General features: G+C 40.5%; 2 protein-coding genes and 1 long non-coding RNA gene across 5 annotated transcripts in view; 1 reads left to right on the forward strand and 2 right to left on the reverse strand.

Annotated features, from left to right (window-relative positions):
- ppfia1 (PTPRF interacting protein alpha 1) overlaps positions 1–7,320 on the reverse strand; it is a 34,174-nt gene extending 26,854 nt beyond the window's left edge. For 2 of the 3 annotated variants that reach the window (XM_080026110.1, XM_080026111.1), the window contains exons 1-2: positions 6,292–7,320; positions 4,136–4,393 (exon numbers count right to left, since the gene is read on the reverse strand). In XM_080026110.1, the coding sequence (XP_079882236.1) occupies positions 4,136–4,393 (258 nt within the window). In that variant the 5' untranslated portion in view covers positions 6,292–7,320. The remainder of the gene's footprint in view (positions 1–4,135; positions 4,394–6,291) is intronic. The other variant, XM_080026112.1, reaches the window with a different exon arrangement.
- A 28-nt stretch (positions 7,321–7,348) lies between these two features.
- LOC307249433 lies at positions 7,349–22,238 on the forward strand. Its single transcript, XR_013844837.1, has 4 exons — positions 7,349–7,482; positions 17,787–17,989; positions 18,088–18,237; positions 22,099–22,238. It is a non-coding gene; the product is annotated as an uncharacterized lncRNA (long non-coding RNA).
- Positions 9,506–15,546, reverse strand: LOC307249424 (ZP domain-containing protein-like). Its single transcript, XM_080026136.1, has 10 exons — positions 15,057–15,546; positions 14,712–14,853; positions 14,452–14,595; positions 14,278–14,352; positions 12,988–13,049; positions 11,765–11,955; positions 11,254–11,654; positions 10,938–11,037; positions 10,030–10,231; positions 9,506–9,929 (listed from the first exon to the last, which is right to left on the reverse strand). Exons 3-10 carry the CDS (start codon positions 14,577–14,579, stop codon positions 9,793–9,795), a joined length of 1,296 nt encoding a protein of 431 aa, XP_079882262.1. The 5' UTR covers positions 14,580–14,595; positions 14,712–14,853; positions 15,057–15,546; the 3' UTR covers positions 9,506–9,792.
- Positions 22,239–24,932: the final 2,694 nt, after the last annotated feature.

Consider the following 24,932-nt stretch of genomic DNA (forward strand, 5'->3'; position numbering starts at 1 on the left):
GACTGAGTGCCCACCTTCTTAATCTGATATTTTCCTTGAACAAAACATGATGCGTTGCAGCAGGCAACTGCCTCACAACAAAAAGCTTGTAGGAAGTTGACAGCAGAAAGCAGATGGCTTTATGGCCTAACTAAACAAAGGAGTCTGGCCTTAACTTTGTCTGTTTTCATTTAAGTTTTCAAATTCAGCTCACATTAGGCAAAAGGCAACACTTGCACTCTGTCACTTTCATGTCACTGTGTGGAACAAGTCAGTCTTTGTCTCTCTGTTGAACCACTGTGCACTCTCAATTCATGCCATTCATTGTGCCACTGACCAGAATCAGTTCGTCAATTGGCCCCTTCAAAGTAACGAGGAGCAAAATATTACAACTGCCAAGTGATTTACCAATTTTTCTTTCTCATCTTACACAATAGTTTATCCAACACATGCAAGCAGGCAATCCTGAAACATTAGCTTATTGGTTAACATTACACTTTTGTTTACTTTGTGATTGTGGAGACAGGACAGAATACTTGACCCTGTGAAAGCTCTTTCAAAGCTGTAAGATGCATCTTTTAGGCTTAAATGTGCGTTTTGGTACATCTGATGATTTTTTTTCTATAATTAGTTTTTGAACAGGTTTGTGTTACTGTGTTAAAAATGCAGATTAGTGCACAAATTGACATCCCCGCACATCGTTTTTACCATTTCGGTGGCAGCTGGCAATATTAATGTCTCAGCAATGCTATGCAGCTTCATAGCCCTAGCAATGAGATACCTAACCTCTAAAACGCTTTCAGGGAAGTACACTCGCTGCTTATTCAGCTCAGCAAACTTCTTTTTAAAAAAAGATCTTGGTTTGCCAACATGCTCGTTGTGTGTTGTCTCAAAGTGCCTTTTGAGTTTGAATTTTGGAGACTGTGGTGGGGACCCTGGAGCTCCCCCGGAAGAAAAATGTGAATCTTTTAAAGTAAAATTCATCAATCTGGTGCACTTTCAGAATAAAACTTAATATATATTTTTTTAAATCAGTAATTTTTGTGGGGTCACGACCCCAAGGTTGAAAATCCTTGATATAGACCATAGACCACAAAACCCAACCTTTTGGTTGAAACTTTTACTTTTTCTACATAGAGTTAAAAGAGGACAGCAGTTGCCTAGAATGTCATTAGCCAAATATGTGTTGAAAGTTTGTTACTAACCAGTGCTACTTATTTCTCTTTTACTGCCCCAACAATTTTCACAGCAATTGTATGAAAAAATACAAATAAAAAAAACTGCTGGAAATTCACTGCCACCGGACAGAACACACACCCAGTAAGGGGCCACTTCAAGAAAAACTATTACAAGCCTTGGCTGATATAGAATCACAAAAATGTACTTTTTTCGCAACATGTGTACAACGATTGGATAACAAGATAAATCTTACCATGCACAAATTAAAACTGGTATGAATGAACTATGCACAAGATTACATTTGACAGTAGGAGCTTCAGACCAATTTGGCCAGCACAAAAACCACAAACACCAAAAAAAAGGAACCAAAAATGAATTAGCCCTATCCAACAGGGCACCGCTGGAGTTTGAAAAAGCTGTTGAAGTGTGAGCAAGCTGTCCTGGAATGTTTGTGCATTCCAGTTGCAGGATATTCTCACCAGGAGGGAGGGAACATGAGAAAATCACACCTCCCCTTTACCTACCTACTCTCACCAACATTATAGTTCAAGATGGCACCAATTTAATTTAATTTTAGAATAGTAGGAATTAATATTGATTGAGAGGCCTTGGCCAAGTACGAACCAACTTTAAAATGTGGACGCATTCAGAAATGAGAACATCAAATTACATGAAATCCCTGGGGTCTTTCACATTTCCAGATGATCAGTTTGCTATTTTTGTTGTGATTTTATCACATTCATTAATTAATTTCAATTCACAACACTGAACCTGAAAATGTATATCTTTGTATTTTAATTTTATAATCCTTGATGACTGATGTCTAATCAGCATTGCATACATAAAAGAATGCATGGTAGGGAAGGCTGAGGATGCTGTGGCATGGACATCTCTCCTGGTAACTTTCTAGAAATATCTGTGGCGCGTGCAACAGTTTTGCATACCACCAATAGATATTCTAAAGTTTTAAGTAAGTATCAAACACATGTAATTGCTATCATGGTGGGACAATTTGGTGACCACAAAGCAAGAAGTAATGCAGGAACCATAGACAGGAAAGGGTCATGTTTAATACATTTAAGCTACAATACAATTTTTTCCTTCCATAGTGTGAAATTATGGCATTTTTTATATTGTTTATGATGTAAAATGCCTGCAGAGTCACTCTAGTGAGTCTTTACCTTTGCAAGGTGAGACTGGACAGGAATTGTATTTATGCCCTACAGTTTAATCAGGGTGGCTGCAGCAGTGGAAAAATCTACATCATCTTAAAGTACACCTCATCATATTCTTGGATTATCCAACTTTTTTGAAAACTGAAATAAAGTTTTTAAATATGTTCTGGAGACACACATGTATTAATTTTACATCACAAATAAACTATTTGGGGATGATAAAAGCTAGTCTGCCGAATCTGTCTGTCCCTCAGTGTGTGTATGTGTGTGTGTGAGTGTGTGTGTATCAGCGCTGCAGACACAAATGCGCGATTGCACGTGCGCACACACGCACAGGGAGTCCACATGCTCGGGCTCTAGTCACAGCCACGGACTAATGATGAAAGATAACCTAAAGATTAAAGTTGCCCGGTTGACGTGAACTACGCTCGTAAGTAGCCCGAACTTTATAACACCTATATATAACCTGTAAAAGTGGACAAATAGAAAGTGATATGGTGTGTGTGTGTACACCATGGATCTATTATAAGTAGGGATGTTAAACGACTCAGTTTTTTTTTTCCACGGCAGCAGCACGCAGTTGTGGTGCTGATAAGAATGAGCAACTGCGCTTTCCTTTAAACAACACTTCTGCCGCCCACTGTGTTTGTTCAGACATAAGAGTTTGCATAAAAGCCTTTTTGATAATAAAAATTAGATGCTTTAATTAAACCATGTCCATGCGCCAGAGTTGAATGTAACTTAACTTACTCGGCTGAAAACAGAAACTAACAGAGGGAGGCGGCTCACTGTACAGTCCCTTCAGTCACGCTGTCAGCTTGCCGACATGGCTCTGTATAATCAGGCTCGACACATACAAACAGATTGTGGAAGCCGTTCCCCTAGACATCGTTAACGGGCAGGATATCCCCGACTATCATTTAACCATCAAACCGCAGAGTTTTTCTGCACGGCGGCTCACTCGCTCACACCGGTAAGGTCTCCGAGTGATTTTCACCGTCACAGCATTCCACTCGCAGCTTTGCTCGGGCGGGGGCTTTGTATGAATGTGATTTAACATAACGGTCATAGACAAATGCTTTAACTTTATGCTGCATATTCTGCACTGCACTATTGAGCAACACTGGACATTTAATGCGCGCACATTGCAGCAATTAAGAGCCTGCAGCGCGCTCATGAGCACACATGAACTCGCATCACGGACGTCTCCCATGTCCCTAAAAAATCTAATAAAGTGAAAAAAACCTGATTTACCGATTTCTATTTTTAGAGTCGTCTTGACTCTTGAGCACGGGTCGAGAATCGACACATTGTTCACATCCGTAATTATAAGAGGTGTGTAAACGAGCATAGTTCATCATGTCAACTGTTTGTTTACAGGCGAACGAACGAACGAACCTGTGTGTGTGTGTGTGTGTGCGTGTGTGTGTGTGTGTGTGTGTGTGTGCCCACGCGCCTACAAGTCGGCTGCTTCAGACGGTGGGTGCACGACGACAATGACGTCACGGTTAACCATCTACACGGAAAAAAATCCGGTGTGTAAACGTTTAGCCACACTTCACACCCCTAGTAGACACTATTTTTTGTCACCTCTGCTTTCATTGTAAACATAACTGGGTGGACACGCTAATTTGCGTGATGAAGTTGAGTCAACATGTCAACTTAAAAAGCAAAATTATAAAATAAGGTGCTTTCTCTATCGTTTCTCTGTCTTCATTTCTCTGCAGTCTGCACTGCTCGCTATTGCGTTTTAAAAAACTGTGTCAACCTGCTAATTTAGGTGGAAAAGCAGCATCACTTACCTGAGGCAAAGCAGTGTTAAGTTGTCTCTGAAGTGAGTCCCTTTCATGGCTGACTTCGTGCAGTTTGCCTTGAGTCAAGCCCAGATTCTCCTGAGTCTCTCTCAGAGTGTCTAGAAGACGATCCCTCTCCTCCAGCATGGATACCATCAGAGACTCAAAGTGACCCTCTGAGTCTGACTGCAGTGGAGAGCCAGAGCCTCGTCGACCACCGCCTCCCCCTTCAGCCTCGCTGATGGTGGGCATCACTTCGCACATCATCTACAAGCATGGTTTGGACGGGACAGAATAGGGCCAAAAGAGAAAGCAGGAAAAGAAAAGATGAGCATTATGATGACGGCAAGAAGAGATATTGAAACGGAATAGATACAGTAAGTCCAACATTTCAGTATTAAGAAATCTGAATTGTCACCTTCTCCAAAGTAGGCCTTTTGACTTGTTATAGCAGAGAAGGCACAGGTGGAATTATTCCACAAAGTCTCTCAGTAAGTAAGTGAAACACAGGGACCTGGAACCTGCTAAATGCAGTTTTCATTATTGTTGTCGATTGTGTTTACTTTTTCTTCTGCAGTGAAATAGGCTTATTGTAATGGTTGAATCTTCGCTCTTACAGAAGCACTTTAGGCTCAGTTCCTAAAAAGGTTCCCTTGAGATAATTTTCAACAAAACAAGTGTAAAAATATGAATAACTCTTCTGTTAGTTCAGTGGATTATCTTGCATACCTGATATCTTCTTTCTAAAAGCTTTCTTTCATGTATATGTTTTAAGTGTTATTTTCAGTGCATTGAAAACCGCAAACAATATCTTCCCACGGTCCTCCTTGACATATCTGAGATAAAACAGAAGACAGTGGGCAAATTTAAAAGTGCACCTTTGAGGTGATTTAATCAGCGTACTTTGCAGACCCCTCCAACAGCTTATTAAGTGAGTAGAAGGGAAGATAGACTAAAATCAGCTGAACCTGCATACCAATTATTACTAATGGTTAACTAGTACTGTAATATACTTGCCCAGAGTAAACAGTCAAGTAAACCTAGTAGCATTCAGAAAGGAACAAAGAGCCCTAAACTAATCAAAGGCAACAAAGCAAGCCGAGTTGTCTGAAGCTTGTTGAGCAAAGTCATCTAACAACAGCTGGGCAGGAAGGTCTGGGGAATTAGAACCACTCTCCACACCAAGGAGCTTAGGTGCTGTAGACAGACTGTTAGACAAAAAGCCAAGAATCATGTGAGCTGGATTTACCATACCTAGTGAACAACAATTTACAAATGGAGACAAGTCGAGTAGGACCTTAGTGGCAGCCAGAGCCGTCCCTTCATCTAGTCCTTTGAATTGCCATAGATGACGAAAGGAATTTGCTCTTAGAAATCATTGTGTAGGGTTCAGCACAAAAACATTTAGCTGTATCTTCTAACATTCATGCTCAAGCTGGACGATACCTGTTCAGTGCAAATAAACCAGACAAAAATCAACACCAACAAATTTCCTGTTCCAAATGATAAAATTAATACATAGAAGGAGCAAAACATAACCTAATTTATCAAAAGAAAAATATAAAACCAACGCTTCATATCCAGGTCAAGCCACTCAGGCTCAACCATGTTAATGGGGGGGAGGGTCACTCAGCATCCATCCAGGGACTGACAGATGGTGGGTCCAGTGTGACTTACCACAGACATCACACCTCAAAAAGTAGAGATGACAAACCACAACCTAAACCACTTTAAAACACGTTTCTGTTACATTACATAGGAAGAATTGAGGAGTATTTATTTATTTTACATAATATCAAAATGATGCACACAGGACTGAGAAGCAATTCTAGCATGACAGAAGTCTGAGGGCACCGCCACTTGTGACTATTAGGATTTAATTTGGGCAATTGAATTGAATTTGCACGTATCACGTTGAAATGCAATTAGAAGGTTATACGGTTTGATAGTATGATCTTGTGAAAAACATTCCGCTAACATGGTTCCTGTAATGGAAAATAAAATATTATCATAGAGCAAATCAACCAAAAACTGAAGTACATGTACAGGCATCCACTATGATACAGTCAAACAAAAAAACATTTGGAAATGTGATTGGTCATTTCCAACACAAGCTATAACTTAAACCTAAAGTTGCTTAGTGTTTACATATGTTTTTATCTCACCTTTGAACGATGGTAATCCAATTGTCTTTATGATCCACGTTATTTTAAGGTGCCAAGTCAATGTCAACAAAGTCCAGGTACTCCAATTCCTGTCACAACTTCGTCAAGCTTCAAAAGTATCCACAGTCATTTAGATCCTAAATTCCGTTCAGAGGCTGGGATGCATTAAGGCTGTGGAATGGGTCTTCTCCATGAAAAAGGGAATAATTTCCAAAAGGCCTCAAAGCGAAACCCACATAAAGTGAGCAGGGGGCAGTATTCCAACTTTGGCCGGCTAACTCGACGTTAGAAGGCTAGCATTAAGTAAACTGGTGATTCGATGATTGCATATCTGGATTTGGAAGTAAAGTGTCTACCTTTGCTTATCAAAACAAATGGCCATCCTCGAAAATAAAGTTCAGCTCGCCGGAAAACACATTTCATAACTGGTAGAAATGTGATGATACAGTTAGATGACGTGGAAACAGCTGTAGCCTTGCTAGCTTTAGCTAATTTGAAACAGAGTTCTTTGGCTTGAAGTCAGTGTAAAGTCGACTGCTAGCCAACGTTAGCTACTAGCCAGCTAGGTGGCTAACGCTTGCTAGTTTCATACACTAACTTAGCTATGATAACGTCAGTTAGTTATCTAATGACAAGCTTTATTCTGTATAAAGGACAACATAACACAGTTATCATATAACTATGTATCTTACATCATCGAAAATACTGAAACGAGTTTTAAAAATCCTGAAATGGATCACGAAAACTCTGCTGAAATGATTAATCTATCAAGTAATGTTAGCGCATCGGCTAATGTTAGCTTCCCGTTGAGTCGGTCGAGTCGCGTCACCACATCACTGCTCGACTCGAAAACTTCAAGCCAACATTCACGTTAGCGAGGTTTTGGTCCGTTAGGGAAGTCCAAGCAGCAGATTCAAACTTATATTCCATTCGTTTCCGTCCGAGTTTCTGGTGTTCTCTCGGTATTTCCACCATTAAAAAGCTCCGACTGTACGGTCCTTCCCTGTCGCCACTGCCTGCCAGCCTCGGCAGTCGGGACAGCCAATGGTGAGCTATCGGTCGCTAGCACCTCTCATTAGCCTGCTCGTCCACTAGAGGAGAGCGCTCCGCAGGTTGGCAGAAGGAGGACAGGGGAAACGCAGCAGCTAGGCCTACTGTCAGTTCCTGTAGGGGACCGGAGTCTTCACTCAGGTAAATGTACTCGTACAGCCAGCCAAACTACAGCAACATGTAGTAGCCTAGTTGTCTTTTCATTTGTGTATTTTGAATGACCTGGAGGAAAAAATGTACATAGGCCTAAGTAAAAGATAAATCACACTTATCCCGAGTGGCATTAAAATACGTTTTAAAAGTCTTGAATCTAACTTTACCTTACGAACCCTAACAGATAGCCTAATGAAATTATAATTATAGGAGCTTGGCCTACTCAGTCTGTTAAATAGGCTATGCCAATAATTGTTATTATTAAATAATAACCTTAATCAACATAGTAAAACCTTCTAAATCCCCAAATACACAACCAATTCAAAATTACAAAAACATTATGTGACTGAAAATAAAGTACACTAACAAAGTAGCCTACATTTTCCTTTTGGTTTGACGTTAAAATGACAGTGAGAATTGTTTTAATTCACACCTTTACGTCGATGAGTAAGAAGGTTCAGTCTGGTCAAACGTCAGTTATTGGGTTACCCATAATTCAAAAAAACAATAAAAACTATTTTACTGAGTGACCTACATTCAGCTGTTGCAAAAAAAAACCTTCTAATGAAGGACTGACGACAAATAGAATAGTGGCGTCATCTTGTGGTGTAATGACGAAATAATAGGAAACTTATTAGAATGTATAATGTAAAATAATCTGACGTTATACCAGGATAATATTTTTCTCTATAACTAAAATTACGTTGAACAGGGTTTGTAAAACATTATGATCACAACATTTGGAAATTATTTTACATTTTTCGTTCCAGAATTTGGTATAAAGGTATAATAATAGCAGTAACAAAGACATTTTAAGTTTGTTTTATATTGGTGGGGTATGTTGTAGGTACTTAAGACTTATGACCTCAGTATTATTAAAACCCTACTTCAATTGCTGTAATAAATGATGTAAAGTCTGACAATCTGTATCTCTGAATCAGACCAGTCTGATATTTTTATAATTGTATTTTCAGTAAGCACAAACAATACAACCTTGTCAACTTTCAGATCTGTCGGGCTGTAGAATGAGGGTTCACTTTTTAAATTAAAGCTCAGAAGTCACCCTGAGCTTTAAATATTTTTTTTTAATATGTGTGGATGTCTTTATATGGCTCTGCAGTTATTGTTTTCTTCAGGACTGTAGGTTGTGAATGCAGGTTTTTTGGTGAGTCCAATCAGTAGGTGCTTGGTGATTGGGGGTTAATATACTACTTTTGACCGTTTTAGTCTGAAATTAAGGTGCCTCCACGCTTTGTCAGGCAGCAAAATTTACGAATGTTGCAATGTTGTTGTTAGGGCTGGGTATCATTCAAATTTTAGTTTGATATCGATTCAGATTCCAATAAGTTGACTTTGATACCGGTTCCTGAAAGATACTGTCTTCTATACCAATTTTATGAAATCTGACTTCAGCAAGATGAAATTAGACAGTTATGATTTAAAAAAACGTAATTTTTATTTTTTAGTTACTTGGCATTTTTACAAAATATCAACAAATAAAACCTTAAATGAACTGAAATCGAAGTGACTGCCTTCAGATGACCTAAAATGCCCAATCTCCTAGCCACTGCAGCTCCACCAAGGTATACAAGCCAAAAGGAACTAAATGTAAACAATACAATGCACATTGATGTGTACTGTGTAACCCATGTTGAAACCTAATGTATTTTTCCTGGACACATCAAGCATGCTGCTTGCTAATTGGCTCACTGACGTTGAATGACAAGACATATTTCCCAACTCGATGGTATCGAGGCATTTTGGTCATTGCCAAAAAAGTATCGAACTTCGATACATAGTTGTTGTAAACTTTTACAATGTACCGCCATCCTTTAAATGCACATTTGTGAAGTTCTGATTATCAGTTGTTTGACACACAGCTAATGAATTATAATGAGGTTCAGTAAAAGAAAAGTACTTCTAAATATATAAACCTACTTGCTGGATTAGAAATGGGAGTGTGTGTGTGTTTAAGAAAGTAAGATGATTAAAGAGGTCAAGAGCAAACATATACAGTATATAGAAGAATGTTTTATTGATCCATTAAGCAAGTGTATACGGTAATATTTGACATGACATGATGGTATATGAAATAGGAATTAATATACTGATTGTATAAGGCTACACCCACCAATAAACATACTTGTTTTCAATGATACAACAATGTAGTAAAACCCATTGTTAAGATACATGGGATCCCACAGCGGTAAACAGGACAGCACAGTTTAACATTCACCCAGCAGCTGCATTACTATTGGATCATCCTTTCTAATAAATGTAAAATATTCTGCAAACATTTTAACTTTCAAATGTGGGCAGAGGTTGGTATTTCAGCCTGGACATTCTGGTTTTGTACATGGCCACTGCACTGATCATGCCAACTGCTGCAAGAAGACATCCAGCGATGAATACCAGGTTCAGATTCAGGTTCATGACTGAAGGAAAGAAAAGATTAAATGTGAATTAAATCTTGTCGTCCAAAGTCTATTTGGGGCTAAAACAAGGAAGATAAGAAAACACTCCTTGATTTCATACCTGGGCTTCCAGTCCTCTCTTCTGATCTCCTTAAGCGCAGGGGACCCTGGGAAACGAAGTGTGTTGCACTCTGAGTGACAATCTCTCTCTTGTGGTGGTGATGCTGGTGGCTGCCTGAGCTTGTGGAGTTGATACATCCCTGTGAGCACCTGGTGTTGGGGTTCCCTGCTTCACAGATCAGGACTTCACAGCTAATGTACACCTGAATGCAACAGGACACGCTGTCATTATTTGAACATAAATACATATGTCTCTTTTAGTGGACAATAGCAGAGTTGTTGTCAGATCCTACATACAAGATCAAACATCTGCTCCACTTTGCCAGTCTATGCTGTTCTAAGTGTTAAGTTGTTGTCTGTCAGCACTGAGTTTGTTGAAGATATACAGTAGATAGGCATCAAATTGACAATGTGAAAACAAATTAACTTCTCTAAAGAGGTGCTACAGGTTACAACCTATATAATTGTCAACCACAACTATGTCAGACAATTATTGCTTTGGACTACTTCATAAAAAGCTGATTCAAAAATACCCTTGGGTCAAGAAATACATGTGCGAAGAAATGGCTGTTTTTCTCAATAAAAGGTTGGATGAAAAACAGAAACATGTAAAGGATGACATCATATGTTGAACTTTATCAACCTATCAGATATCCAAAAATATATTTTTTATTTGTATCTATTCTATTTTGTGTTATAGAATTTCTGAAGGTAATAATTTGAAAGATGTCTTTTTTTTTTATCAATTAGTGATGTGATCAGTGTCTCAGACTTGGTTCTCCTTATCGACATCATTTCATATCTATAAAAGATAACAGTTACTAAACCCTAGGGGGGAAATTAATTGAAGGATGTAGAGATATCACAGAGACATTTGATACTTTTAAGTCTAACAGGTCCATTCCTTACCTGGTCATACATGCCAATAAATTTGAAGGCCTCCATGCTGAACCTGAATTGCCTCTTGTGGCCAAGGGGATGGATTTCAACAGTCGAGTCCTTTATACACCTTGTCAGCAAACAAAAGAAGAAGAAGATAAGAAATGATGTTTCTGTAACCTAAATGACATTCTTGATAGCATATGAGGTACAGGGTGAAACACATTAACACATTTAATTTCCCTGTGGCAATTTAGTTACAAACCTCTCACACAGGCAAACAATTTATCTTTACAAATACTTTGTCATGTGCTCTGTTGCCACTAGAGGGTGTACTCATTCCTACCCATTTTCAATGATGGAGTACTTCGGCCAGTAGTTTGGGTTGTCATATGGTGCAGCTGTGCAGGACAGCACAAACAGCTCAGTGTTGTTGACTGAAGTGGTGGCCTCCAACTCCATGTAAATCCTGCTCCCTATGTCATACACTAGGGGGTAGTTATTGGGATCCATCATGGTTTGGAAGTGGTTGTTGGGATAGAACTCAAACTGGTAGGTGAACGTGCCGAAGCCTTTGTCCAACACTGTACAATTCTGCCTATGTGCTGTGAAGCCCAGTGTCACGTTCCCTCGTTTGGGGTACTGGCAGTAGAACTGCACTTCCAGCAAGTTATGCCTGGCGATCACGTCTCCAATGTTGTCGACCGTGGTAATTTCATTCTTGAAACGTAGGTTCTCATCATCTTCCTGCAGAGTAAATACTCATATATTCAGTCCTTGTACTGTTATTAGTGATAAAAAAGCAACACTAATCATTCACTGCACAGTGGGTAATGAGACAAACGACTCCGCGTTACCTCGATCTGAGTGCCACAAGCGTTGAGTGGGATGACAGCGATGAAGTGAGTGCTGTTGGAGTGTCTCTGGAGGCTGCAGACGGTGTTGCTGGGCTCATTGAGCTGCAAATGATCCTCATGGAGTCCAGGGAATGAAGATTTCTCAACCTCCACTCTCATTGTGGACTCAGTGCAGATCACATTGGATTTAACTAAAGTCAAAGTCAAATTTATTTCTATAGCACGTTTAAAAATAACGTCAGTTGACCAAAGTGCTACACAAAATACAATACAAAACAACATATAAAATAGATCTAAATAAAAGTAAAAAAAAAGAAAAAACGTAGGAGTGTCAAAAAGCTCAACTTGTGTTAAATGCAAATGCAAAAAAGTGAGTATTCAGCATTTAGAGCAAGAGGTATGTATATTTTAGACCATTTATATAGCCTAAATATGAAGCTAAAAACTGAGTTTTTTCCAAAATATTGCGGTGATAAAACCTGCTTAAAGCAATATATTTGACTTGGTAATATTGCTTAGATACAATTAACATGTATGTTATATATATTATTGTACATGTTTATATTGATACATGTTGTATACTAATTTTGCTATTCTTCTGCTGCAAGAAGTAAGCAGGTTAAGAAGTAAGCAGGTTTCTACTACATGACGATATTAACCCAAAAATGTGATCAGTAATTTAGGCCTGTGATTTTGAGTCTTTCTGTCCTCTAGTGGTCAAAATGACTTAATGCAGCTTTAAAGTTTCCCCTCCGAGTTGTAGACCTCTATCACTAAAGAACAAGGTTTTATATGTCCCTTTTTTGTTTATCTTTTGCATGTGCCAAATTAATAAATAAGTTTAGCAAAAAATAAATCTTAGTGTGCGAGGATACACAAAATGACTTTTGGTGAGTAAACATACTGTGACTTGTATGTTTGCCTTTTATAGAGGCATTTTCACCAAAAAGAATGTGACGTTATCTTTCCAATTGTGCTTCAGCTGTACTTGGATAGGTTTTCATAAGAACTGTGGTGGCATTTCTGTGTAAATGAAGCATTTTACTTTCCCTAGCTGCAGCTTTAAAAAATATTCTCCAATGTGCCAGTAGTGTCATGTAGTCAGTATTTGGCACTTTAACAGAACATTTGGCATGTGATATACAGTATTTGGTGAAAATGTACACCATAACAGTTGTAGTTACACTACGAAATGTTGCCATTAACGTAGCGCAAAGTCTTACCTTGCTTCTTCTTCCTTATTTCCACCAAAACACACCTCATCTCAGACTGATAGATGCCAGACCTGAAAGGCAACAGTGAACTGATTTAACATTGTAACTGAGGAGAGTAATGCCTGTTAATAGATTCCATAAAAATGGTTTGTTAATTTATATTTAAATAAATATGTCTCGGAATTATATTTAAGTGGCCAAGGTTTATGTGTTAGGTAACTTTAAAGCAGCTCAGAGTAACATTTAAATATCTTTTAAACAGCCTCATGTTTCCTCTCATAATCATAAATTACATTTAACAGCAAACGAGACCATCAGTGCAAAGAAATACGTTTTTATATAGTTTTTATTACTGCATTTGGTCTGGTCGCACACCCAGTCCGATTTTCGGTTCACGCGTGCATGCTCCATGGTCACATATCCGTATTGGTCGCAGATTTCAGTGTGGCGCAGCAACGTGATTTGAGAAGCCTATCCCTCCAGGTGAGGGAAGGGGAGCGGTAGTTTGAGACAGTTATTTGTCGTCATAATGACTGGTAACGGGGCTGAACCATTATAGAAAAAAATGTAATGCAATGAAGAAAAGCTAAAAGGGAGAGATAGGCGGGCGGGAGGGCGTTGCCAAGCAACGTACACAATTTCACGACTGCAGTGTTTACTCCTAAATGAATGAGCGGTAGCCTACTAAAACAAAGTTTACTTTGCCTCACCAGCATCATCAGATGACCATTATTCATCTGAAATAGTCATTATTTACATTACCTCATTGTGATCCATAACTGCTGTCTCTCGTTCATTCGCTTTCTGTGAGGACACGTAATCTTTCAGCTCCGTGAGAGGTGACACTGCATCAACTCATTGCAATCAGGTGTGTGTAGCACTGACTGGCATTAGTTGATGCTGTGTCACTAACCACTCTCACGGAGCCGAAAAGAGTCTGGTGCCCTCACACTTTCAACACACGGACATGCACTATATTGCTTCCTGATCATTTGAATCTCGCACGCCCGGCACGAGCTAGAAAACAGCTTCACGACAGCTGGCGTCGTAAAAATACTACCGCTTTTGTCCAAAGGGGCCGCCAACGTGCCATGTTACTCGTAGTGGCTTTAACAGGACATTTCTGTCACTTGGATTCATTGTCCTAGTCTCCTTAAAAAAGGAAATTACGTTTTTTTTATAGGTTTGTTACTTACTTACAGCATTCTTACTCGTCATCTCTCAGCCTCAGGCAGTGCTCTTTACCTTGTTGCTGAGAGATGTAGTTTACAAAACACCGAACAGAGAAATGTTACATACTGTGAAGGTGGGTTGGTATGGTGATGGTGATGGTGATGGTGCTGTGACGTTTGAAAGACTGTTGTTGCTGAAGACCTGCAAAATGTGTAAAAAGTTCAATCATGGTTTTAAATGAATTACGTGTTTTACAATAACATAATATCCTGCCATGAAAGAAATGAACCCAAGGCTCACCCTGTCACTGATTCAACAGCAAAGCAGATCGCATAATGTTCTCCAAGGTCATCTGGGACAGGCGTCCACCGAATGACAAACTCGTCATGTGTTGTCCTGTGCTTGCTGATATTCAGTGGCCCACTCATGATGAGATCATGAATACTGTATGAAAAACAAAAACAAAAGAAAACCAAGATTTCTCCGTTATAGTTTTTTTTTCTTGCTTGCAGAAATGATAAGAATGTTTTGCACTGAACACTGATCACGTTGGTTCTCACGTTGCGTATGCAGCTTCTGCTTTGACTCTGATCTCCACTTCTTTGTTGACCTCTGCTTGGATGTGTGCTCCATTTTCAGGGGTTGGTTGCACAAACCTTGGCAAGTACTGTCCTTCCTGACATGAGGGAGCCGGTGGGTCCACTAGATTAAAAAAATAATAACAAATACAAATAAAAGGAGGAATTGAAGGCAAGACAAGGCAGTCTTAAACATTGATTTTAAAAAAACTATAACGTGTTCTTTCATGCTTGTGCTGCAACAGGTTTTTCAATGTGATTCAGTGTGGATTGACCCAGTTTAAAATGTGATCTGAAAATTATGAGGACAGGTAAAATCGAATTTACCAAGTAAGGAGAATTGCAAAGGGAGTACACTAAGAGGAGTGGTGGTCCGTGAAGCAGCTGTGGTGGTTGTTGGAGTAGCTTTGGTGGTTGTCGGGGCAGCTGTGGACTGTCCATGCCAATACCACCACCATGGGGTTGTGGGTATGGTTGTGGATGTTGGTTCAGTTGTGGATTGTCCATGCCAATACCACCACCGGGTTGTCGGGGCAGCTGTTGTGGTTGTCGGGGCAACTGTGGATTGACTTTGCCAATACCATCGCCATGGGGTTGTCGGGGCAGCTGTAGTGGTTGTCGGGGCAACTGTGGATTGACTTTGCCAATACCATCGCCATGGGGTTGTGGGTACGGTTGTGGATGTTGGTTCAGTTGTGGATTGTCCATGCCAATACCACCACCATGGGGTTGTGGTAGCAGGTGTGGTGGTTGTTGGGGCAGCTGTGGTGGTTGTCGGGTCTGTTGTGGATTGTCCATGCCAATACCACCACCATGGGGTTGTGGTAGCAGGTGTGGTGGTTGTCGGGGCAGTTGTGGATTGTCCATGCCAATACCACCACCATGGGGTTGTCGACCATGGTAAAGCAGATGGGTTGACAACTTGTCTCTTTCTCCTTGCATTCAATGGAGCCCTGTAAGACCGGGATCCGTCTGTGTAGGCCAGAGTGATGTGCCCTTGCGGGAAGTCCTCCACCACCATCTCAAATGCATTAACTCGGGGGTTGGCACTGGTGTTGTTGTAGTGTAATGTGCAAGAGTCCTAACAATGTGAACATTAAGTAGTTTAGTGAGGCAAAGCACCAGTCTATTGTACAATGTATTAGGAAATTGACTCTTAAACTCACCTGATCTAAGTGAAAGCCTGAAGGTGGGTTGCACGAGCTGCAGTCTATATTTCTACTATTTCCATATCTACATTGAACTTTGTCCCCATCAGGATCAAATGACATCAGCTTGTACGTCCTTGGGCAGTTCTGAGGCACCCTTGAATAGACATACACAACACTAGTTAGTAGGGGTGACCCCAGATAGTCGACTATTCGACGATTTGATTGAAGGAACCCCATTCAACTGCAAATCTTACAGTTTGAATAGTCACAAAATGTGGTTATGAAACAATGCTCATTCAACCCGGCTATATGGCGGTGTGAAAGGTCTGATTTTACATGGTATTGCTTGGTCTCACTCTCTCCCAATAAATTACACATAGCCTAATGTGGTAGAAATATCAGCCAATTATACTGGTAATAAAACATTTAAAAGAACTCATGAGCTTATAACCAATCTCCAATTGTGTATGATTGGTATATCCTTACATGGCCCTGGTAGCCAGAGTCCTGGCCTGGGCCTTAGGGATGGTAGCCAGAAAACTGGCCTTGGCCCTGGGCTTTTGGTTGCTAGTCAGAGACCTGGCCTTGGCCCTTGGATTAGTATCCAGAAACATGGCCCTGGTAGCCAGAATCCTGGCCTTGGCCCTGGGGATCATAGCCAGAATCCTGGCCTTGGCCCTGGGGATCATAGCCAGAAAACTGGCCTTGGCCCAGGCCCTTGAGTTGGTAGTTTGAGACTTAGCCTTGGCCCTTGGGTTGGTAGCCGGAAACCAGGCCCTGGTAGCCGGAAACCTGGCCTTAGCCTTGGCCCTGGCCCCGGCCCTTGGGTAAGGAGCCGGAAACCTGGCCCTGGGGTTGAAATTTACTGAAATATACTCATTGTCACTGTAAATGAGGGAAACCTCAGTGTCTCTTGCCGTTGGGCTAATAAAACGCTTTATGTGGCGTTTTGAAATGAAAAAACTTCAGTTTTAATAGTATATGGTCTCAAGATAAGTTTGAGCCTATGATTGATATCCAGAAAAATGTTGCGGCGACACAATCTTGTTCGCCGCTTGTATTGTGTGGACGGGGAAATCTGCCTTAGGGCTACCATGAAAATAAGCTCCCATTCACAGCATGCAGTACCAATGGGTTGGCCACTAGTCCATGCTGGCTGCTCGGAGAAGGCAGCATCCTGGGGGCCTGGTTTCACTTCGTTCTACCTGCTTTTCCCCATCCCAGAATGTCTGTCCAATGAATGAATGACCTTAGCACATGTGTGGTTTTGCTTCATAATGCTGGTTCACTTGCAAAAAGGGCAATGTGAAAATGGACCACACAAAAAAAAAAAAAAAATCTAAATCTTTGGTCTGGACCAAAGCAAGTAAACTATCGGACTTTCCCAGTGTGAATACACCCTTAGTCTGCTCATTGAAAAAAGATGAACTGGCCACCGTAGAATTTCCCTCTGGCTAAAAGGGATGATTTCTGGCCTTGTTATAGAAAATTTGAACTCGGAAAAAAGGTTTGAAAATGTATCAATCGTTTTACAAATCTAAATCTTTTGAATGTAATTAAGGCTGTGCTGCTTAACCCCCCTCTAACTTTTTCTGTTGTAGCTTCTATTTTTTAACATTAATTTATTTTCGTTTTCTTTGCCCTGCCCTGATTCAATAAGTGACTTCCTTTAGGCCTACATATGGCCACATCATTGGTTTCATGGTTTACAAAATATCTATGCCTTTTTCTACAAAGAAAATACCTTTAGTGTTGAAGTTTATCAAATTATCAAAACAGATCAACTCTGCAATGGATAGTATTATAGAGGGATATAAATAGTGTAGTTTAAAAAATATATAGTAATATAGTTCAAAATAAAATTCTTAGTTTGGTGCACACTTACTTAGTTTATTTTTTTCCACAGGTGGACATTCGCAACAGGGGAACCTTTGATGGTTGTCTCTCTCACTACTGGAATTGTTACAGTGGCAACTGTGGAAATACCAGCAGAATTGAGAGAGGTACGCTTGACAGGAGCACCAATGCACCGAAATATAACAGGCAATGGTGTGAAACTGAAACAGTCACAACACACAATGTTCAGAGCAACAAACCTTTTCAAATGACGTGAGTTTTTTGTTTTACTTAAATCATAGAACATATTATGTAGATATTTTTGCTGCTGTTTTTTGTATTTGTGAGAATGTTGTTTGCACACATACCAGGGCATCGAGCTGTTGTTGGATCCCAACACGTAACAGGGTTGGTTCACGGAACCAACCATGGAGACTACGCACTTCTGTCGATTTGGGAACAAGATCTGACACTGGACAACCCAACAAATCACCAGACATTGGAGTTCTGCCTTTCCTACGGTAAGTACGCTGTACTGAGAATGAAATGGTTTGGCTAAATGTCAACATTAGTTTTACAAAAAAAACACTGTTGCAAGTCCAAAACAATATTTAAACTCCTACTGTTGGTAAGTCTGCACAAAAAATACATGAATAAACTTATTTTTGATTCTGCATATTACATGTTATAAACTGCACTGCTTTACCATCATGTTGCAGTACATTTTTTCAGTTTTTCATGCCTATGCTGATTAGCAAGTTTTTAATTCCGCTGGTTTGATTCTTTTTGCTTAAAAGATCCTTAGCAGAAAAATTGTCACTAACTAGTCAGACCCGACTATATTTGACTTATCGTAGAATCATTCCAATTACACTTTGTCATCTTGAGTCTTGACTTGGAATAAGAGTGTATTTAATTGCGACTGTATCCTCCTAGGACCTGGCGTACACCTGTGTGGACATAACATTTTGGGTTGTCTAGACCACAATACTAGCCTGGAAATCCAGACCCTGATATCTTGAACGATAGAGGGTCTGGCCACGATCAATAGTAATTTCCAACTCAAGGGGCGGCTCCTACTCGTGCATTTCAAATGCCACTGTACGCAGTTGGATAGCACTACAACCAATCAGAGCGATGCACAAGGTGATGTAACTGTTAAATTAAACTTTTGCCGTGGTCGGTTGGCAAAACAGAACATTCCACTTACTTGCTAATTAAATATTTGAGTGCCGTCTTCCAAATCGTAAAGGGTCGAGGCCAAAGCAGTCTCAAACTCACACAACATATCCGCAGCCATCTTTGATGTACTATCACGGCTTCGATGTCGCATGCACGTCACTGTTGTCATCTGGTTACGTCTGCCCCCAGAGCATCATACAAAGGGCTCTGGCGCGCCCATATTAGATAGAACCAATTGAAACGTGAGTCGGGATTTCTCGACTTTTTGAAAAAGCTTCAATTGAGAGTGTCCAGACCAACAGACGCAGCAAATTAATTTTTATTTTATTATTAATTTAATTTGCCAGCGCCTAGTGGCAGGTCTGGAAATGCCAGGCTACCACAATACTACATTTTGCTCTAAAAATTTTACCATAATATTATGGTCTTATTATTATATCGGCCCGGTGTGTCCTGGCCTTATTAACAAGCAAAATAAAAGCATGCACTTCATGCAAAGCGCAGCGTGAACCTGTTGGCACAGTGCGGGAAACGCTCCCCTCTCCTTCATCCGATCGCTGTAGCCTTCACATTCAGCACTTTTACGCTTAGGTAAATGTAAAAGCCTATATTGGCTCAGGGCTCCCGGTCAAACCACAAATCGTCTTAACAATTGCGACAACAACAATCGAGGTCGGGGCTTAATCAAATTCTCGGTTCGCTTGTTTCCGCCCCCGAATGCGATTGCTGTATTCACACCTTCCTGAAAGATGTAACAGTGAAGCGCACCTGCGAGCTCGTTTCAAACGAACTAAACACGGCATGTGTGTGAATATACGCCCTAAGGAGGTGTTCACACCAGCTTTGTTTAGTGCGGTTGAAATGAACCCTGGAGCGTTTAAACCAGGGGTGTCAAACATACGGCCCGCGGGCCGGATCCGGCCCGCGAGATGATTTGATCAGGCCCGCGACCTGTAGAGCATAAATTTCTGAGTATGTCAAAAAAAAAGTAAGTCTCTAGCCCATTCCTGTGAGGAGTTATGAATTTTTAAAGAAATAACCGAAATGCTCACTCCTGCCGCTAGGGGGCAGCCTAAATAAAAAAAGCACATTTTAGCAACGTGGTAAATGGTAAATGGCAATCCTGCTTCACCGCTATTAATGTTTCCTACAGTGCTTTATGGCAAAGTAAAAACCAAAAAAAAAAAACATTTTTATTTTTAGTACATTTATTTGATTACTTTTTAATAAAAATAAAACTATTTTTATTTTTAGTGCTGAACAATTAATGTACTAGCAAGCGCGGTGTGTCTGTGGCTCTGTGTGCGCAAAACGAGCAGGAGCATGCTAGTGTAGGCCTACAAGATTTATTTCCTAATTTTCAATGCTGCTTTATTTTTATGTTTTAAATTGGGAAAAACAAATTCCAAAACAACCAATAACCTCTGTATTTAAAAATAAATCAAAACAGTAGAAGTTGCACTTTTATTTAATTGTATTTTGTACAGTCTGCATGTTTGCACAAAATGTGTACCTGTACATATAATAAACAAAATTGGACAACTGTAAGGTCAGTGCCTGTTGTATTTGTGTATTCAAATAAACAGTTGTTTATTTCATTAGTGCACATTGGCATCTTTGAGCAAAATACCCCCAAAATTTTTGCTGCGGCGCTTCGCGCCGCACCTCCTATTCCCATGGCCAGCAGCAACCTTTACTAAGACATTTCCTGGGGGGTACAGAGATCCCTTGTGATCCGTGATAATGTAGGTTACAAATGTAGGCTGAGTGATAAAGCATATTACTGAAAAACAAAGTTAGGGATTTGGAGTTATTTTGCCATTATTTTACTAGTCCGGCCCACCTGAGATCAGAGAGGCTGTATGTGGCCCTCGAACCAAAATGAGTTTGACACCCCTGGTTTAAACCATAGCTAATATGTCTATGATGGTTTAAACTCTTGGTGCGGTTCATTTGGGTTGGTTAAACCAACTTGGTTTGAACGCAGACTGCATGGTGCACGTTAAACAACCGGACTCTGCTCCGCTTGAAAGCGGTGGTCTCGGGCCGCTTGCCAATGAACTTTGGAGCGGATCATTGCTGGTTTGAACCCTTCAGCACTCATCACAGGAAGTGTAGTATGTACGCATCATTTCACCGTCTTTTGCAGAATGTCTTTCATTAATGCACACGTGTTATTAAGTTATTTGGCGCATGTTGTCAGAGCATGATACACCATTTGGTCGGAACGTGGGATGCGGAGGAGCATACATTTAATAGGCTAGCTTCTGGCTGTTTCCTTATGCGCTCCACATTAAGCAGACAATTATAACCGTCTGATGCTCTGTGATGTAGGCCATGGTATAGATTGCGCACATCTGCATGTTTACCTTTTTCTCGCCAAACTTTCTGACAGCATTTCCTTGCACGTGACTTTTGTTTACAATAGGCCTAATTGTCCTTTTGAGTTTAGCCTTTGTGAATGCACACTGAACCATCTAAAAAACGAATGTACGCTGTCAACTGGCGCACCAACGAAGCGGAGTGTTTTCTATACAGCAAGCCAGAAAAGGATTATTATATTTTTTTCCATTATTAATTTCTTAATCCTAGACGTTAATATATTTGGACATTAAGTTATTGTATGTTGCACCTAAAGTATGTTGGGGTGGATACATGTTAAATAACTTCCTAATGAAAAATAACTTTATTGGTTTGAGGTTACAACCCCATTTTTGTGTTCATCATACAGATATATTTAAAAATAAATTAAAAAGGCCCTGACAACTGTTTCAACAAATGTTGAAGAAATGCAGTATGCAAAAAATATTGGTATCTTATGTCTTTTTTTTATGTATACGTTATTGAAAAAGCTATTGCAAATTAAAAACAATCCATTTTATGCGGCTCTTTTCAAGGTCCACAGATGCCCTAAAAGATAATAAAACAAATCTAAGTGCAATAGGTTGAAAATATCATAAAAAGAATGCTCCAGGAAAAAAAATGTAATAGATTAAGTACAGGTATAAACAATTGCAATTGAAATTAATGAAACGATTTATCAGAACTAAAATTATCAGAATACTCAGAAGCCCATATCAATTTCTCTCACATAGCAGAGAAACTAGTCACACGTTATCTCTAACGTACGTTGCACAAAGTACATCATTAAAGTTGTGTCTCTCACCCTAAATGTTCCATCAGGATTTCTTCCTTTGTAGCTGTAGGTCGCAATTCCCCCAAAGTGATGTGATGCAGACGCCAGTGAGACCAGGAGCAGCTGAAGAACGAGCACCAGTGTGGAAGCCATGTTGCCCCAACCTCTCCTCTGTCTGATTCTCTGCCACTTCTGTCTACCTGCAGCATCTTTATATACACTCAAAGGCTGGCAGGATAAGGTGGTCACAATCCTTTGCCAAGCTAAATGGTATGCAAACTATGTTTCAGAACAAGAGGCCAGCTGCAAAACTGGTTTCGCTGAACAATTATAATAGATTTAAAACATTTGTTGTTGCACACCTTGAATTAATTGCCTTTGACACTGCTATAACAATAACAATTGCCCAACAACGAAACGTTACTAGTGTATAGCAAAGAGTTTCTCGGAATCACATGCATTTATACTGTACATACTGTATGAAAGTGAAACTTAAACACAAGTATTGTTGGATAAATCTTTTTTTTTTACTGCATAGTATGTTGTACACAATTCCACTCATTTTCAAGACGGTTTTAAAGGGACAATGATTACCTAACCGAGTAGATTAATAAACTATTTTGCATTTTGATTGCAGGATTGTTAAAAACTGGGGATTATCATAATTATTTTTCAATGATTATATCCATTTCTTCCTTCTAAGGATATTAACATGAACTCATTAAACTCATGAAATCATTAAACTCATTAAACCTCTTCCACAATAAAAAGTTGTGGAAGATTTATATTATTTTGATAATATTGAATAATGATATTTCATAGTGGTTGAGGAATGGTTGTTCATATGTGAAAATCTAACCGGTCACCTAAGATGAGAATGTGTTTTGAAATTTGAAACACATCTTGATTGCTGTTAATTTTAAAGTAAAAATTCTATTACACAGTTCAACTAAAGAACATAGAGGAAAATCGATATAAAAATGTATATTCATATACATTTTGAAAATATTTTTTGTGGCCTCTGAATATTTGCGATCACTAATACATCTCATGGGTCTAGTATAAATTGAGGGGAAATTAAATTGTGTTTTTGGTGTCTGACGGTGTTGACAAAAAATAAGGAATGGCAAGGTAAAAAGCCCATTTTGATAAAAAGGACAAAAGCTGGGAGGTTTTGTCAAAGCTTAGCTCAGTAGCCCAGTATATGTAATTTAATTCGCCTAAACATAGGGTTTGTATTTTTTCAACATTGCACCCTGTTTTGTCCCATTTCTCAAACATCACTGATATGTTACTTGTGTGGATAAGGTTAAACATGACAGATAAATCACAGTTTGAAATCAGCATATTTGTGTTTTTTACTCATAGAATAAAATGGCAGTCAATGGCACAGCTGAATTGTATTCTCACTTCTTGGAGACAAACTGTTCCAAAAACTGTACTGGCTACAGCTTAAGTAAGCACATGAGTTGAGAGGTTATAGGTGTGTCTATGGTTTAATGTAAATTGTGTATGTGAAGTGAAGTGAAAGTTGTGGAAGATAGAAGGATTTTAGTTTTAGAAATTTCTGAAGAAGCAGAAGAGCAGGATAGGAGGAGTATAGATGACATAACAGGTGACATCACTCATAGGGAGCACAATACATTACCCATCCATTATAAAACTATAAACATCAATTCCTTAGAAAGCTGAATATTTTGATAAAGTTAAATGGTTAAAATGTCTTAATATTTTAAGGAGTTACAGTGAGCAAAAAACGTGTGAGAGAAGACGATATAAAATAAATCTTAGTATTGTGGCGTGTAGAGACGGGAGTCGGAGGCGGAGTGTCAAAAGACGGAGCTAACTGCTTTAATGACATTAATACACTTGTCGAGTAACAACAACGGAGCAGACAGTAAACTCTTGATAGTCTCAAAACGCCAACAAGACAAAACAGGAAATTCCCCCAGTCATAACAGTTCCCCCGGAACCCCGGAACTTCAGTTCCATAGGTGAATTATGTAAGATCACTACACAAGCCCCCCCAGAATTCACCCATAGTCAAAGTCCCTGTGCTGGAAAGGCACGATGGCCCGGCCGCGACTAGAACGAGTGGCAGGGGCCGAAGAGGGGAGGGGCGTGGTGGGTGCGGCAGGACCAAGCCCAGGACTGGGCGGCAACGGCACCGACAAGGCGGCAGGGAGCCCAGCGGGGCGTGGCAACGGGGGGCGTCCACGGCGCGGAGCCTGGGCCAACTCCAACGGTCTGGAAATGTCCACGTGGGCAGGCTTGATCCTGTCGACAGAGACAGTCTCGGGCCTACCACCGACGTCCACGACCAGGCTCTTATCCCCGTGTTGCAAGACCCTAAACGGCCCGTCATAGGGGGGGCGCAACGGTCCACGGTGGGCGTCGTGGCGGATGAACACAAACTCCGCCGTGTGCAGATTGGGTGGCACCAGGGAAACGGGGGTGCAGTGATGCGAAGTGGGGACGGGTGCGAACTGCTTGGCGACCTCCAGCAGAGAGGACCGCTGCCTGGCCGCCGACCAGGGTGTTGTGGCGTTCGGAATGAAATCCCCTGGAACTCGCAGCACCTGACCGTAGACTAACTCGGCAGACGAGGACTGCAGGTCCTCCTTAGGCGCCGTCCGGAGCCCCAGCATCACCCAGGGAAGTTTGTCCAACCAGTTGCCGTCCGTCAAACTGGCACGCAAGGCCGCCTTCATGGAGCGATGGAACCGCTCGCACAAACCATTAGCCTGAGGATGGTATGCGGTAGTGCGATGCAGTTTAACCCCCAGATCCTTGGCAACCACATTCCAGATCTCCGAGGTAAACTGTGCACCCCGGTCGGAGGAGAGGTCCGAAGGTGTCCCAAAGCGCGCGACCCACGTGCCGATAAACGCACGGGCC

This window comes from Ammodytes marinus (genome assembly GCF_949987685.1).
Source record: "Ammodytes marinus genome assembly, chromosome: 1".
In the NCBI taxonomy this organism is placed as follows: domain Eukaryota; kingdom Metazoa; phylum Chordata; class Actinopteri; order Uranoscopiformes; family Ammodytidae; genus Ammodytes; species Ammodytes marinus.